The 17698-nt window shown below is 34.8% G+C and overlaps 1 protein-coding gene across 10 annotated transcripts in view; it reads left to right on the forward strand.

Annotated features, from left to right (window-relative positions):
- Positions 1-17698, forward strand: part of PIBF1 (progesterone immunomodulatory binding factor 1) — a 190376-nt gene that overhangs the window by 47747 nt on the left and 124931 nt on the right. For 9 of the 10 annotated variants that reach the window (XR_007404878.1, XR_003133931.3, XR_004808297.2 and 6 more), the window contains exon 10: positions 14917-15015. The exons of the other annotated variant lie outside the window; for it this stretch is intronic. Coding sequence is in view for 6 of the 9 variants with exons in the window: in XM_025441073.3 (XP_025296858.1) it covers positions 14917-15015 (99 nt within the window). In the remaining 3 variants the exon portion in view is untranslated. The remainder of the gene's footprint in view (positions 1-14916; positions 15016-17698) is intronic. 10 annotated transcript variants of the gene reach the window in all.

Below are 17698 nucleotides of genomic sequence, written 5' to 3' on the forward strand. Positions count from 1 at the left end.
TAGTTGGTGGTTGGTAGTATAAGGGGAAATAAATGCTACTCATTTCATTAGCAGTTATTTTTATATAATATCATTATACTTCATGTGATTTTTAAAAGCTTATATTTTAGTGGGAAAATTATTTTGAGGGGATCCCTGGGTGGCTCAGCAGTTTAGCGCCTGCCTTCGGCCCAGGGTGTTATCCCTGGAGTTCTGGGATCGAGTCCTGCATCGGGCTCCCTGCATAGAGCCTACTTCTCCCTCTGCATGTGTCTCTGTCTCTCTCTCTGTCTCTCTTTCTCTCTCTGTGTCTTTCATGAATAAATAAATAAAAATCTTTAAAAAATTATTTTCAAATTGACTTAATTGTCATACTAGTTTATTAGGACTGATTTGAGTATATGATATTTTGAAGTTTGTCAGCAAGCAAGACTTTGAATCAGACTTAATTCTGTAATTATCATGGTAACATGTTAATTCTATTAGAGGCATAGTAGCAAAAAATTTGAAGGTCTTACCCCTCAATTCCAGGGGGAGAATCTCTATTACTGTAGTTGGCCTCTACTGGGGAAAATATGTAAGAACTACATGTGCAGAATTATCCTTTGGGTAGAAAACTAGCAAAGATAACTTAAATCACTGTTAAATTGTTGTTGTTGTTAATTGTTTTAATAAAACATTGAGAGAGAGAGTTTTATGATGATACTGAAATATTTCTGAGCATTTAGAATAACTGGACAACCACATGTGAAAAAATGAAACTGGACTGCTATCTTATACTATACATAAAAATTAACTCAAAATGAATTAAAGACTTGAATGTAAAACCTGAAACCATAAAACTCCTGGAAGAAAACATAGACAGTAAGCTCCTCAACAGTAGTCTTAGCGATGATTTTTTTAATTTGACACCAGAAGTGCAGACAACAAAAGCAAAAATGGCTGTGCAGTTTTCCCAGCACCATTTACTGAAAAGCCATCTTTATTTCTGGGCTTTCTATTCTATTCCATTTATCCATGTGTCTGTTTTTATGCCAGTGCCAATTCTGTTTTGATTACTTTGGCTTTGTAATATGATTTGAAATCAGGGAACACAATGCGCCTTCAGTCTTCTTCTTTCTCAGGATTGCTGTGGTTATTCGGGGACTTTTGTGGTTCCATACAAATTTTAGGACTTTTGTTCTAGTTCTGTAAAAAATGCCATTGGAATTTTTGTAGAGATTTCATTGAATCTGTAGATTGCTTTGGGTAGTATGGACACTTCACTGATCCTTCTAATCCATGATCATAGACTATCTTTCCATTTATTCAGTCTTTATTCTCTTCAGTCAATTAAAGAAAAGAGAAAAGTACTTATTTAAATGTACACTTGATAAGTAATTACAAATTAAATGCCTGTTTAACCATTATCAGAATCAAGTAGTCAATGTCAGCACCACAGAAATGTCCTTGAGACCCTTCCTCCTTCACTTTCTGCTTTTTCTTATACTTTTATTATTTAAATTGCCAGTAAATATGTACCCCTTGAGAAATATAGTTTAGTTTTTCATATTATATTTGTGTCACATAAATGGAATCATGCTGTATATATTCTTTTGTGGCTTTTGTGATTCTTCATATAACCTTATGATTTTAAGACTCTTGCTGTTGTATTTAGCTCTTCATGGTCATAACTAAAGTATGCCATTTTTATGAATTCATCCTTAGCAAGGGCATTAGGACATTAGAGAGACATGCATACAGAGATTAAAGAATGCCAAAGAAATTCTTCCATCTTTTTTAAAATTTTGGTTAGTTCCAGCCCTGTTTTAGGTAAGAAGGACCCTGTACCTTGTGGTTACTTACTTTTAAAGTTCAAAATGCAGACCAAAAAAAGAGTAATAAGCCTGCTATAGACTAAGGTTGATGTTTAAAAAGTTTACATTTGAGTTTTCTAAGGAACATACTCACTTATTGAGCAAATACTTATTGTGATCCACCATATGCCAGATACATGCCATAGATAAAGCAGTGTCCTCTGACTTCACAATGTTGGTTGTTCAATAGACCTAAAGACAATAGAGAAATAGTAATTATAAGTATGATGATAATGAAGAACATGACAGGAAACACAGGATGAGACCATGTAGAATCAGGGAAGACTTCATGGCAGAAGAAATACCCATGCTATTACCTGCATGACGACTAAGAGTAAGACTGAATTAGGGGAAGGAAGAGAATTAGGAGAATGAATGTTCATCATGGATAAAACCTGGAAATTAGATAATATGAAGCTTTTTGAAGAAACTGAAAATAATTCAGTATGGCTAGAGTGTAGACTGAGAGGCAGAGAGTGCTAAGAGATAAAATAAAATAGGTAGATAGAGGGCCAGATCATGCATTTGGACCATTGTCTAAAACCAGTGGGGAACAACTGAAAGATTTTAAGAGTGTGTGTTAAGTGATCCGATTTTATATAAAAAAAGAGACTGCTAGGGGTGCCTGGGTGGTTCAGTTGGTTAAGTGTCTGACTCCTGATCTTGGCACTGGTCATGATCTCAGGGTTGTAAGATCAAGCCCCAACTCAGGCTCGATGCTTAGTGTGGAGGCTGCCTGAGATTCTCTCTCTCCCATTCCCTCTTGCTCTCCCCAACTCTACATGTATATGCGCTTTCTCTCTTAAGAGAGAGAGAGACTAGACTGCTCTGCAATGTAGAGTGATTAGAGAAGTAGAGTATATGGCTATAGACACAGAAGCCACTTGTTTGAGGTGATTTGTGTTATCAGAATGAGAAATGATGATAAAACTGGATTAGTACCAATAGAGATGGAGAGTAATGGCCCCGACTGGAAACATGTCTAGGAGGTGGAATCAGCAGGATTCAGTGACTAGATTGGATTAGGGAGTGAGAAGATGTTAAGTATGTCATCAGGTTTCTGGATTGGGTAACCAATGTGGATGGTGATGGAATTTTTTAAACATTAAAAGAAAACAAGGCTTTAATAGGAAAACATGATAAATTTAGTTTTATTTTAAATTTCTGTGTAATAGGCAGATAGAAAAATTCACTGTTTCAGGTTTGAGCCTCAAGAGAAAGTTCTGGACATGAGATAGATCTGTGACATAGGGGATATTATTTGTGTTTTACAAATAAGTAATTTTAGTTCTGTGATTCAATTGTTAGGGTTTTATTGATTGACTTAATAACCTTAAAATTTATGGGATTATTTCTATAATAACATGCATGATTACTTCCAAACAATCCACATAACCACATAAACATTGATATTATCAACATTTTGAGAATTTGATTTTTTAGCTTTTGTCCTTTAAAAAATTCCTTTGAAATACATGGTAGCAGAGATTTAGACAAATTAGCCCTTATTCTCTAGGATGCTTGACACTGGTAGGTTGGGAAGCAGCTGACAGAACCATTTCTGGAAGCAGGGAAACTGAAAGCAGGTTTCCTTTAACCCAGTATTCTTCTGACTCTGTATCTACATCAAATATGGATACCACTAACCAGGAAATTCCTGGGATTGGGGCAGCTGCCCTGGAAGCCCCAGCCAGCCCCTGAAAGCCAAATGACTCCATGGATATTGATACTAGAGTGGGCCTTGCCACCAGATGGTGCCAAACCGCAGCCTAGATCCAAATGGATTTGAATTGCACTGAGACCCCTAGCCAACTAGTTATATAGGCTCACCTTTGTCATTTTATTAACCTCACAGTAATCCAACCTTGCAATTTATGTGACTGAGTCTTTTTGAATCCCTTTTTCTTCATTATGGCAGGATTTAAATGTATTTAGAGCTTATGTCTCACTAGTCTTTTACTAAGTAAAAATAAATTATAAATTGTTTCTTTTGAAATTTCACAATATGAGTTAAACAGATAAAGTACTTACACTTGCATATTTGTACTTAGTCTCCTTACCTCTCCCCCAATAAACATTTTTAGAAGAAATTAAGTGATGAGATGAAAGAAATATGTTATGCCTTTGGCTGGCTTTCTGTACATTGGGGGATATTAAGAAGGTGCCTTTTATTTTTTCCTTTTAGATGTGGAAAAGAAAGCTGGAACTCATGCCATCTGATCTTGGCATCTGCCCTGTAATCATACCAGTAGTTTGTGAAGTTAAGGGGTTGAGAGGAAGGGGAAGAGAGTGGAAGAGATAAAGACTTAAGAAAAGGCAGAGATAAACAAAAAAAAAGAACTTGGGTATTTGGGTACATCAAAAATACTGTAGTTGGGATTATAACATGTATGTATGTATGCTTTTCCTCAATCTGTGAGTTACATCTCTTGTCTTCTTCTGTACTTTATATTTGCTTTAAAATCCAGTTTGGAGCTGTGGAAAATAATGAATGAAAGTCACTCTAATGGTGAGATTTGTTATATAAATAACTTCTTGTTTAGTAGGTATTTTGTGACTGAAATGTACAGACCCTCTTACACATTTGGAAGAAAAGCATTATTCCCTGAATAGGAAATATATTATGAAAGAGATTTGGATCAAGATACTAAACTTAAGTTCTGGTGCTGTCACTAAACTAGCTGAGTGAATATATCACTTAATATCCCTGAAGTTTGACTTTTTTTTTTATAAGATGAACTAATACTATTTCACAAAGTGGTCTGTAAGATCTAAATGAGATAATGGATATGAAAAATACATTATAAATTATTAAGCTATGTATAAATTGTTTTTTGATACCTTTTTTCTGTATGCAGTGTTTTAAATTTTTTTCTTTTATCGATTTCTTGACAGTGTAAGTGAAATGAGCATTGTATAAAAGTCAACTGAGAGGCATCTGGCTGGCTTAGTCAGAAGAGTATGCGATGCTTGATCTCAGGGTTGTGAGTTCAAACCCTACATTGGATATAGAGATTACTTAAATAAATAAAACTTTTTTAAAAAGCCAACTGATAAGATTATGAAATTGTTAATTGTCATCAAAAGGCACTACTACAATATACATAGTTACTCTTAAGTATTGATCTCCATAGCATTGAACCATTTTTTCCGACACAATATAGACATTGAGGATCTGCATGCCATTTGTTTCAGTCTAAATTTCTATATAAAATCTAACTTACTTGTTCCTAATTAATACTATGAGATAATAAAGAGGAGATAAATTCACCTGATTAAGCTTTTCCAGAAAGTTAAACTACCTTTACCTAAGGTAGTCTTATTATTGTGAACCCAGAAAGAACTATTCTCTTGGTGCTACTGTAAAAAGGCAGAGAATGAGTTTGTTAGAGGTATTTTATTATGCTTTGAAAAAGGCAAAACAGTAGGGAAAAGGAGATTGAAAATACACTTTAAGTGTGACACTACTGCTTTAGTGATTTTATTTTCCCACCATGTCAATAAAAACCATCTTGATCAGAATTTATCATCTTCCAAAGGTACTCAAGAAGAAACCTTAATGACATAAACTTGAAATTTGTATAGAATTTTGCAATGATATTAAACACCTTTCAATCTTCAATCTAAGTTTATATACAAAGATTACTTGAATATACATAATGCATTAGAATAGATGAATTAGAGCTAGTGAATGAGGGCTCCATTCATCATTTTTTTCCATTCATTGTTTTAATAGTGTATGTCCTCATTAGTGCTTAATCTTTTTTTGTTCATGTCTGATTAGGTATCTGTATAATTTTTTGAGTTCTTATATGGAAAAACTTAAAATATTTAACTTTGTCTTTTCAGTTCAGTGATTCTGACAGTATATGGCTCTTTCAATATCTTATCAAATAATTATAAATGAAATTTTGTTAGCTATATTTTATTATTAGCTATATTCTTTACATCTATAGGTGATTACCATATGTGTTCACGGCTTAATTAATAATAATTATTTCAAGGTGTATAGGGTGTTTCAAATATGAAGTGAGCTGAGTTCAGGTTGTACAAGAACTTAAATTTGACTGTTATATAGCTAACAGGGTGGTGAGGCATGTGGTCACATTCAGGACAGGGTCAGATTTTAAAAGCCTCTGACCCTGACATCAGTGAGGAATTCTTGGAAGTTTTATAGTAACAGAGTAACATGATGTATTCATTTTTTGTAATGAATACAAAATACTGGTTGCAGTGTGAGGAAAATTATAATTGAAGAGGGCTGGGGATCCCTGGGTGGCTCAACGATTTAGTGCCTGCCTTTGGCCCAGGGCGTGGTCCTGGAGTCCCAGGATCGATTCCCACATCAGGCTCCCTGCACGGAGCCTGCTTCTCCCTCTGCCTGTGCCTCTACCTCTCTCTCTCTCTCTCTCTCTCTCTCTCTCTCTCTGTCTCTCATGAATAAATAAATAAAATCTTTAAAAAAATTTTAAAAAAAGAGGACCTGAGACAGAGAGATTGGTTAGGAGACTCTTGCAAAGTTTGAGTGAAAGAAATGGAAGGAGAGAATAAAAGCCAATTTTAAAAAATATTTCGGTGAAAGAATTGGAGCGACCTGACGATAGACAGGAAGTAAACATCAGAAATGACTCCCTTGTCTGTTTTACTAGTGTCAGAGAGATTGGCGATGAGGCAGGGCTGTTAAGTCAGGGTTGCAGACAAGATTTAGAAAGGAAGATAACTATTAATTCCTGATCTTTTACAGATACAGCAGCTCGGACCAAGCCTAAAAGTACTTGTGTAAGATGACGTTGAATACCAGAAATTTTTCTCTACAGCACCTTAGATGTCACTCCCCTTAGCCTTAGGGTGCCAGAAGGGCATTCAGCTGCTTAAGTCCCTCCAGCAGGCTTCTCTGTTTTCTAGGATACTACTCTTCTATATACTGTCTTTTTTTAATACAATACAGGGTCTTAGGAAGCACTAACCTAATTACCATTCTCTAAACAAATACCTTTATAGTTTTTAATGTAGGCTTTCATGTTTATATAACATAGTAACAATAGCTCCTATTTATTGAGTGCCTATTATGCATCAGGTGTACTTGACACTTATGTTGTAACGAGAATTGGGTGGGACATTTTATCAAGTTGTAGGTATTAGTATCCGTGTTTTACAAATGAGGAAATAGACACAAGGTGTGATTTGCCTATGATTATAGACTTTTTAAGTGATGAAACTAGATGCATCTGATTTTACAGTGCAATGCAGATTCTCATGTTACTGGTCAAAGTTATGAAAATTGATAAAAGATTTCTTATCAAAACTGTAAATATGGTGGTAATTCATTTGGGAAAGAAATGTGTTTTTTGTTTCTTTTCTTCCTTTTTTTTTTTTTAAGATTTGTTTATGTATCCTAGAGAGAGCTAATGGGGGAGGAGGAGTGACAGAGGGAGAAAATCCCAAGCAAGCTCCCCACTGAGTGTGGAGCCTGATTCCAGGCTCAGTCCAACGACCCATGAGATCACGACCTGAGCAGAAACCAAAAGTCGGACGCCCAACCAACTGAGCCACCTGGGCACCCTAAGAAGTTAGTTTTTTAAGAAAGTTTGCAAGCCCCACTTAATACATCAGGGCTGAATTTGGATCTTTAGAACTTTATAAAAGCATTTATGATTTTGAAAATTAGTAAACAGGGCTTTATTTTTCCATAAAGTGGTCTAATTTTTTTGTCAGAACCTCTCTCTCTATGCTACTCTCCTAAGGCCCAGACTCTCCACTCGTGTAACTCGAGCCTGTCCTCTTTCTCCTCCTCAAGGACACAGCTCTAGCAAATCTCCCCTTTGTCTCCTGTATCGCTGGTTTTCCTTTTCTACCAGATAATTCCCAATTACTGTTACTAACAAACATATCGTTTCTCCCATCTTTAAAAAGCCTCTTTTATTGCTCATTCCCTTTCTAGCACTACTCCCTTTCTTTATTTTCCTTCGTAGCCAAATTCCTGCAGAGTTTTATATATTCATTCTTTACTCTCATTTTTAAAAGCTATTACCAAGCTTTTGCCTCCCTGTACTGCTCCAGCAAAGCTATTCCTATCAAGAGCCCCAGAGATCTTCACGTTGCTGAAAATCTAGTGGCCGTATTCTCAGTTCCTGTCTTACTTGACCTGTCAGCCGTATTTAATATGGTTGATCACTGCTTACTCCTGGAAATACACCTTATACTGACTTTCAGAATACTATACTTTGACTTTTTCCCTTTCTTACTGGCTGCACCTACTTGCTCCTTTTATTGGTCATCTTCATCTCCTTGTCATCTTTTACAGCTGCCTTCATAGCATTTCATTTGGTTATCTAGTAAACATCTTAAATTTAAGGTGTACAGAAGTCCACTTCTGTTCCTTCAGCCCTACTCTACCCTCAGTCCGACCCAGATCAGTTACAGATAACTGTTCTGCTTGCTCAGATAAAAAACCTTGAAGTCATAAACCTCTTCTCTTTTTTTTTCACATTCTGTATTCTGTTCAACAGGTGCTTTCAGTGGTGTCTTCAAAATTTTTGATTCTCTTACATCCCACACACACTACCTTGGTCCAGGCTGCCATTATCTCTTGACTGAATTACTGCAAGATTCTCTTAAGTGGCCCCCCAGCTTCCTTCCTTGCCTTCTCAGGTCTATTCTCAGCTACTCCTCTAATCAACTGAAAAGGCTCCCATACAACCAGTACAAGTTTAAATGACTATAATGTCCTGTGACACTACATGATCTGCACCCAGTTGTCCCATCCTCATTTTACTACTCTGTAGTAAAAATAAAATAGTACCTAGCACACGGCAGGCACTCTATATTTTTGTTACTACTGTTAATTGTCAGTGGAACATACTCAGTTTATCTCAGACTTAATTTGAAACCTTAAAGGTCGATTGATAATATTGAAGTATTTCCATCTTTATGTTAAAAGGAATTGAAAAAAAAAAAAAAAAAAGATGTGGAAGGTATGGTAACTGATAAAGAGATTAGGTTCACACAGAAATCTTACCAGTAGACATCCATGAAAGGACCTGTTGGTAGTCCCTCGTTTATTCACACTGCCTCCTGTTCCCTTAACTGATAAACATGCTCCTCAGGTCCTTTATATTTACAGTTTCCACTGCTTATCCCTCTACTCTTGGATCCTTGTTTCCTGACTTTCTCCATGTCTTCAGATGTCACCTCCTTTCTGATGTCTTTCCTAACCACCCTACTTAAAACTGAAATTCCCCATCCTGCCATGCCTGCTACCCATTAGCCCCTTCTTTGCTTTATTCTTCTCCAGAGCACTTAGCACCTACTAGCATACTTTGGTTTCTTTCACACTAGAATGTAATCTCCATGTCAGTAGAGATTTCATCTGTTTTTCAGTGCTGGATTCCTAGGTACCAGTACCTGGTACATAACAACTGCTCAATAAATATTTGTTGAATGAAGGAATTAGTTGGAACTACTTTTGAGAAATCAAGTAACTATTGATTTAGATGAAAACCTATACAAAGATTTATAATGAAGTGAATTTAATAGTCACTCAGTTAACCAACTATCAGATTCACCCAAGTTGCATTTTAATATATTATGGTGTATTTTATCAGCTGCTTTTTAAACCTCAACATGTGGGCAGCCCGGGTGGCTCAGCGGTTTAGCGCCGCCTTTAGCCCAGGGCCTGATCCTGGAGATCCTGGGATCAAGTCCCACGTCAGGCTCCCTGCATGGAGCCTGCTTCTCCCTCTGCCTGTGTGTCTCTGCCTCTCTCTCTCTCTCTCTCTCTCTCTCTCTTTCTGTTTGTGTGTGTCTCGTGAATAAATAAATAAAATCTTAAACCTCAACATGTGAATAGATTTTAAATAAGTTTTTGCATTTTGATGCTTAAATTTTTCATGACTTTTTTTAAACTGTGGTTTGGTTTGATACTTACCTACTCTGGGATAAAGTCTCCACATCTATAAAATGAAAAAACAAATCTCCTTGAGCACCAACTAAAATAAAAGGATTGGAAAATATAGTATGTTCAGTCAACAACAGTAATCTTCAAAAGTTTCTCCTCTGAAAATGCATAGCTTCTCCCAGGAAATCATATTACATAAAATTTCCACTTTGCCTTTTTTGTTATGTCTTATTCATTCACTTTTCAACAACTATGTTAATTAAAGGAACAGTTATTGGTCATTTGATTATAAACAGCAGATAGTCCACTTTAATCCTTGATGTTTATGTCATCTTAAAAACAAAGGCATCAGGTATGGAAATGAGTTGTCCAGGAGAATAATCTGGAGGTAGAAGTAATTAATTCAAACACTTACCCTATAAATAAGCTTGTCATATAAACAGCCTGTTTTAGTCCCTTTTTGTTCCAACTGGAAAAAATGTATTCACTTTTATTAGCCAAAAATATGTTTACATGGAGGCAGAAGGAGAACAGGTTGCTTAGCTGTGCCTACTGTGCTCTTCTGATAACCATAGTTTTTCACTATTTATTCATGGTATTTCAAGTTTTGAGTTATTAGTGATGTTTATTCAGGTTAAGCATGCCCTTGGCATTCCCAAACTCTGATTTGTTCCTATTAGAATTTCAAAGGTTCCTAAGCTTTTTCTCATTCTTCCAACAATTTCTTGCCACTTTTCAGGTATAAATTTAAATTTGGTATATTGGTACTATGAAATTTATCTTCTAGGCAGAGGAAGATACATTCCATGTACAGAAATCTATTGTTATATTCTGTACTGAGGTTTCAGGCTTTGGTTGTGAGCTATTTCTGGATAAACTTGACATACTTGAGGTTATCTCTGCACAGATACATTAGTTTGCCTATTAAATATATCTATTTTATTGTAGTATTAAGATACTTTTAGAGAAATAAAACTCTAGGTTTCTTGTTTGAATGTTATAATTTAAATGACAATATCTCCCAGTTATTTGTCCCCGTAAGTCCTGGTTTATGCCTATTTCATTAGCATGATTATTATTATTTTTTAGCATGATTATTAATAGTATCCTCTTTCACTCATAAAAAGGGCTCAAGTTGAAAAATACATTATTTGGACACAAGTTATATACTAGGACACTCTACTTTTGCACTTACTTAGGATTGATCAGATTTCTTTTCCCTTTTCTGCATCTTTCCACCTCCCACAGACAAATACAAGATGGATGGGAGAGATAAGTATGTATATATGAAGGATGGAGTTTGTAGGAAACAATGTGAAAGAATGATGAAAGGCAGTTTTGAAATCAAAATGTTAGCTTTTTAAAGAATTTTATTTATTTATTTATTTATTTATTTATTTATTTATAACAGAGAGAGAGAGAGCATGAGCAGGGGGAGGAACAGAGGGAGACAGACAAGCCAACTCAGTGTACACCAACATGGGGCTCACTCTCTTGACCCTGAGATCATGACCTGAGCCAAAATCAAGAGTCCGTCACTTAATTGACTGAGCCACCCTGGGACCCCTCAAATGTTAGCTTTTTAAAAGCATTTTTAAGGGTGAAATATCTTAATCTTAGATTTAAATGCTGTCCAGTTGGCCAACTCTGAACATCATTCTCTATTATTATAATTTTTCCGTGTTATTATAAATATATTTGATTATATATTCAACTTGGACTTTTAAAACATTAGCTTGTACATGCTGCAGATAGTCTCTATCAATTTTTCAAGTTTATTCTTTTGAAAAGCATTAGAATTCTTGCTCTTCCATAATTTTATGTTGTTACATTTTCTAATGCATTTAACATTTAAAAATGGATTTTAAAAAGTTTGGGTTTCGTCTGTGGCCAGAATAATCCATCTGGTGTTTTATCAAACCACTCTAGTCTGAAGGAGCATGGACTGTAAAAACAATTGTATGCATGATGTAGTCACAATTCTTTCAAGGCTTATTTTTGATTTAACATTTGTTCTATGAGATGACCATATAAATCTTATAATGACAGAATGTCTCAAGGAGAAAACTGAAACAAAGGGAATCTTAAGAAAAGCAGCATAGTTTGATGAGGAGCAGGGACTCTAGAACCAGATGGTTTAGGCTCCGTAGCTAGTAAGTACTTGTGGCCTTAGATAAATACTTAACTTCTCTGTGTTTGACTCTTCTTCTTTGTAAAATGGAGATAACATTCAATTATGGATAACCCCTACTTTGTGGGGTTGTTGTGAACATTAAATGGACTATTATATACACAATGCCTAAAATAGTTCCTAACATACAGCAGGCACTCTATATGTTTGTTACTACTGTTAATTTTCAGTAGAATATATTCGGTTTATCTCATACTTAATTTGAAACCTTAAAGGCCAATTGATAATATTAAAGGAAGTATTTCCATCTTTATGTTAAAAGGAATTGAAAAAAAAAAAAAAAAAAGATGTGGAAGGTAAGGTAACTGATAAAGAGATTAGGTTCACACAGAAATTTTACCAGTAGACATCCATGAAAGGACCTGTTGGTAGAAGCCTCAACCTCTAGCACTTCCTTCAATTCTTTTTTTTCTTTTTTTGAATTGCCTTTACTTATTTGCCCTTTGAGGTCCAGCTTATATATCTTCCCTTCATTCACTCAGCTTTTTTCCTCCGATTAAAAAATAATCAACTCTTCTCCTTTGTGACCTTGGAATTTTGCTTATGCCTTAATATAAATATAAATTCTAGTTAGCTGGATGATACAGATTGTAGCATGGTGAATGCATTAGAACCTTCTAATCATATCTCCACTCACAAGCCCTACTGTTAGCTTATTCTGGGTTTCATTTCATTCTCTATGACTTACTTTTATTTCTAATGCCCATTATTCCAAGAAAGGAAATACAGTTAGGGACTGAAGTTTCTCTACCTACAAAGTAAGCATTGATTAATAGTACTATAATTACAGTCTACTTGGAATTTTGCTATTGAAATAACTTACAGAATAATGAAGCTAACTTTGAAAAACAAAAACCAGTTTGTGGTGATTTACTGACTGAAATGTATAGACCATCTAGGAATGAAAAATATATAAGTGTTTAATAGGCTTAAATAATTTAATTCTGTATATAAAGGTACATTTTCATGTTTCATTTAGTTTGATGATAGAATATTTTTGAAGCCCCTTGCAATCAGGATGATGTCAGAAAATAATGACATGACATTTTGTGATACCTATTTTAAAATGAACTTCCGCTTAGATAATAGTATACAAAAGCTGTTTTCTTTTTAATAAGTTATGTGTACTATAGTTCTTTTAAACTTCTATTTATTGTTTCATAAACAAATTGATGAATCTCCATTGGTATGTTTATAAATTTTAGCTTTATTATTAGCATCACAGTGTAAAAGATGACATTTCATACTGACACAGCAAGTAAGCATTTCTATCCAATAGTTACTACATAGATTTATTTAAATGATGTGGGTTTTCATGACTTTCTACTGACATTCTCCATGAATAATAAACACAAAACTCTAATACCCAATCCATTCTTTATGGGAGATACAGTGATATGATGTTAAAAAAAAAAAACCACTTGCTTTGCAGTTAGACAGTTGAGCTCAAATTATGGCTTTAACACAGGCTGTGACTTTGAACTAGGTACTTAATACTTAAGTTCTTCAACTCAGTTTACTCCACTATAAAACAGGGATTTGTAGGAATTAAGTAAGCAAAATCACTTATGTTACACTTTACATTCATTTACAACTATGTTAGAGAAGAGGATTTTTTTAAAAATTTAAGTGGCTCTCAAAAAAAAAAGAAAAACAAAACAAAAAGGGATGCCTGGAAGACTCAGTAGTTGGGCGTCTGCCTTCAGCTCAGGGCATGATCCTGGAGTCCCAAGATCGAGTCCCACATCAGGCTCCCTGCATGGAGCCTGCTTCTCTCTTTGCCTATGTCTCTGCCCCTCTCTCTGTGTGTCTGTCATGAATAAATAAAATTAAGTGGCTCTGAAAGAAGCTTCCTGTTGGTATTTTTCTTTTTTAAAGATTTTATCTATTTATTCATGAGAGATACACAGAGGCAGAGACATAGGCAGAGGGAGAAGCAAGCTTTTAACTGGGAGCCCTATACGGGACTCGATCCCAGGACCCCAGGATTTTGACCCGAGCCAAAGGCTGACGCTCAACCACTGAGCCACCCAAGCACCCCTGTTGGTATTTTTCTTGATCTAGACTTCCATCTTGATTAAAAAACACGAGATTTGGTCTTTAAAGGCTCATGACTTGCTGTGTCACCCTTGTTACTTTTTGCCTTTTGGACATTACCCTTAACTGTCACTAAATGTATCTTTTTCTCAGTTTCAGTCCCTGGTACCATCAGTAGTGTAAGTGGATGACTTATCTAATACTCTGGTTTCATACTTTCTTTAGTCTTCTATGAATATTGACCTTTATCTCATCTCTCCTTCACTTAGCTACTTTACTGGTCACACCTTAGATCTTGGTATCAACTAAAACAATGTCACTGAAAGTACTCTTCAGCCTCCACAACATCATTCTTTAACAACAATCTCTAGTCTTCCATCCCACTTGTACACTACTTACATTTATATATTTGTCATCTTATCAGGACTTCATGTCCTTTGTCCAAACCTGTCAGCCTTCTGAGTTCTCTTCTCTTCCATCCCTCTCTCAGTGAGATCCCAAGGGCCATCATTTCATCTTGCTCATATCCCAAACTTTGTGCCCATTATGACACTTGGGATCTTTATATTACATTTTTCATTTAAAATGTTTTAGAGAACATTTATTACCTTCTCAAGACCTCTTTTCTTGTGGATACTAGTGTGAGTAATCCTACCTACCTCACTAGATTATGGTAAAGGTTAAACAAGTTACCTTCAACCTACCTTCAACCCATGTGGAGATAAGTTATAGAGAAGGATAATGTGACATTTAGAGATAGACCATGTTTGCACCTACATTACTGTGCTGCTACAGAAAATACCAAGCCAGGTAAATTTATATAATACACACCTTGGATCACCAACCTCCAGTGTGTTCTTAAGATTATCAGATAGTCCAACTCTAAGCAAGCACATACATGAAACTTTAGAAGATGCTTTGTATTTGGAACAATTGGATATATGTTTAAATTTTAGACATCTCCGAGAAGCAAGGGACAATGCTATGGCTGAAAAGGACCGAGCAGTGATGGCTGAAAAGGATGCTTTAGAAAAACATGATCAGCTCTTAGAGAGGTAAGCATTCTGAAAATCTGTAAATGTTAAATGTTAAAAACTCTTTCTTGATTTTTGTTCTTGTACCTTAGAAAAAAAATATTTTTAATAGAAGTATATTTATTTCAACTGAACTACAGTTTACATGAATTATTTTTGTAATATATATTACTGTATATACTCAAGATACAGCACAGTGCAGTCACCCTACAGTTTCCTTATGCCCCTTTTATCCATCTCAACCACTAACCCTCAAGAAGCAAACACTTTTTCATTTCTGTCACCATAGCATAGTTTTGCCCTTACTGGATTGAAAAACAGAACTGTACAGCATATACTTTTTTGTGTCTAGCTTCTTTCATTCAGCATTATATATATTCATCCATTTTGTTGTATACGTAGTTCATTCCTTACTGTTGCTGGGTATGAATATACCACTGTTTGTGCATTCATTCACCTGTCAGTGGACATTTAGGTTGTTTCCATTTTGAAGCTATCATGAATGAAGCTGCTGTGAACTTTTTTATAAAGTCTTTTTTGGGCATACGTTTTTTTTATTTGGACAATTTTCTTCAGAAGTGGAATTGCTAATCATAAAGTAGAAGGAGTTTTACTTTAAAAGAACCTACTGAACTTAAGTCCAAAGTGTTAATACCATTATATGCTCCACAGTTCATTTCTTAAAAATCTTTATGTTCTGGCTCATGTGTGTTGGAAGATGGAAAAGAGAGAAAATGATTTATCTTTTATTTCTCAATAGAAAACTATGTTTATTTTTAGTAGCCTAGTTAATAGGAAAATCACTGATGAGTATTAATGTAAATACCATTGCCTCATTGAACACCCTAGATTTTCAGTGACTTGACTACATACAGAATAAACAGAATGGTTACTTTTTTTCTTTTTAATAATTTTTTTTTAATTTTTTTTTTTTTATTTATTCATGATTGGCACACAGTGAGAGAGAGAGAGAGGCAGAGACACAGGCAGAGGGAGAAGCAGGCTCCATGCACCGGGAGCCCGATGTGGGACTCGATCCCGGATCTCCAGGATCGCGCCCTGGGCCAAAGGCAGGCGCCAAACCGCTGCGCCACCCAGGGATCCCTACTTTTTTTCTTTTAACTTTTATTTTGAGAATAATTTCAGACAGAAAAGTTACTAAGCTAGTACATCAAGTTTCCATACACCTTTCACATACTGATAAACTTTGAAAATAAGTCAGTGGAGCTTTTATTTGTTAAATGAAGATTTAAAGATTCATTTATAATTTAAGTAGTACATGACACTAAAAATTCAGGTAAGTTTTCATATAATTAACCTATTACAGAAATCTTTTAAAATGGCTCAAATCATTATACTTCTGAATTCATATCAACTTTATAAACTTGGTACATTAATATATTAGAGAAATCTCTTCTGTAATGTGAAAGTATATCTAAATCCAAACATTTTAATATAAAATAAAATTTATAAATGAGCTGTTTTAATTGGAATGCTGTTTATAACCTACTTTAAAATATTTATTATGTATAACTTTTCCATTCATAAAACTATGGTGTACACAAAAGATTTATTTGGCTTTTTGTTGATGTTTTTAAATGTGAGGTATTTAGGAATGGCTCTGGAATAATATTTATGGAGAAACCAATAAACTAAAAGAAAGCATAAGATTTTAGCTAATAAATCAGAACTTATATTTGGACAGAATTTCATAACTTACTAGCTTTGGTATGTTTTTGTGAATTTGGAGAAAAGAGAATAGTAAATCTGACCTTAAAATCGACTATTTCATATTTATACTCAACCCTCTTATGTCCTAAACTCTAGCACTCTAAAATCCTTCTTATCTTGTCCATACACTAGCAACTGGTATTTATCGTAAAGGCCATGGGATGCTTTAGTACTTAAAGATATTATTGGAATTAGTGAGAATGATTGATTTAATGTTTGTATGACATGCGGAACAGTGTCGTTCACGTAAATACTAATGTATAAATGTTTGTTACTATTATTATAAAATAATTTGTTCAATTCTACTAACTGAATTTTTGCTATTTAAAAGTTGATCTTTTGAAATCATTTTCCCCTAGAATTTTGAATAGACTGGAACAGCTCATTTTTTTCATTGAGATTTAATTGATATGCAATATTACATTAATTTCAGGTGTGTAACATAGTGATTCAGTATTTATATACATTACAAAATGATCGCTGCAATAAGTCTAGTTACCTTCTGTCACCATGTAAAGATTTTAAAATGTTATTGACTATTTTCCTTATGCTGTGCATTTTATCCCCATGTGTTATTTATTTTATAACTCATGACTGTACCTCTTAATCCCCCTCACCTCTTTCCTCTATCCCTCCACCTTCCCTCTGCTCTAGCAGCCATCAATGTATTTGAGTCTATTTCTGTTTTATTGTTTATTTGTTTTCCTTCTTAGATTCCACACGTAATTGAAATCATAAGATATTTGCCTATTTCTGTCTGATTTATTTCACTTACCATAATACCTCTGGGTCTATCCATGTTGTAAATGGCAAGATTTCATTCTTTTTTTAGAATTAAAAAAGGGCAAGGAGGGGTGTGTGTATGTGTTTATCTACACACCTACATACATTTACACACACACAAATACATACATACCACATCTTCCTTATTCATTCATCTATCTATGGACACTTGGTTTGCTTCCAAATTTGG

Source organism: Canis lupus, chromosome 22 (genome assembly GCF_003254725.2).
Source record: "Canis lupus dingo isolate Sandy chromosome 22, ASM325472v2, whole genome shotgun sequence".
Taxonomy (NCBI): Eukaryota; Metazoa; Chordata; class Mammalia; order Carnivora; family Canidae; genus Canis; species Canis lupus.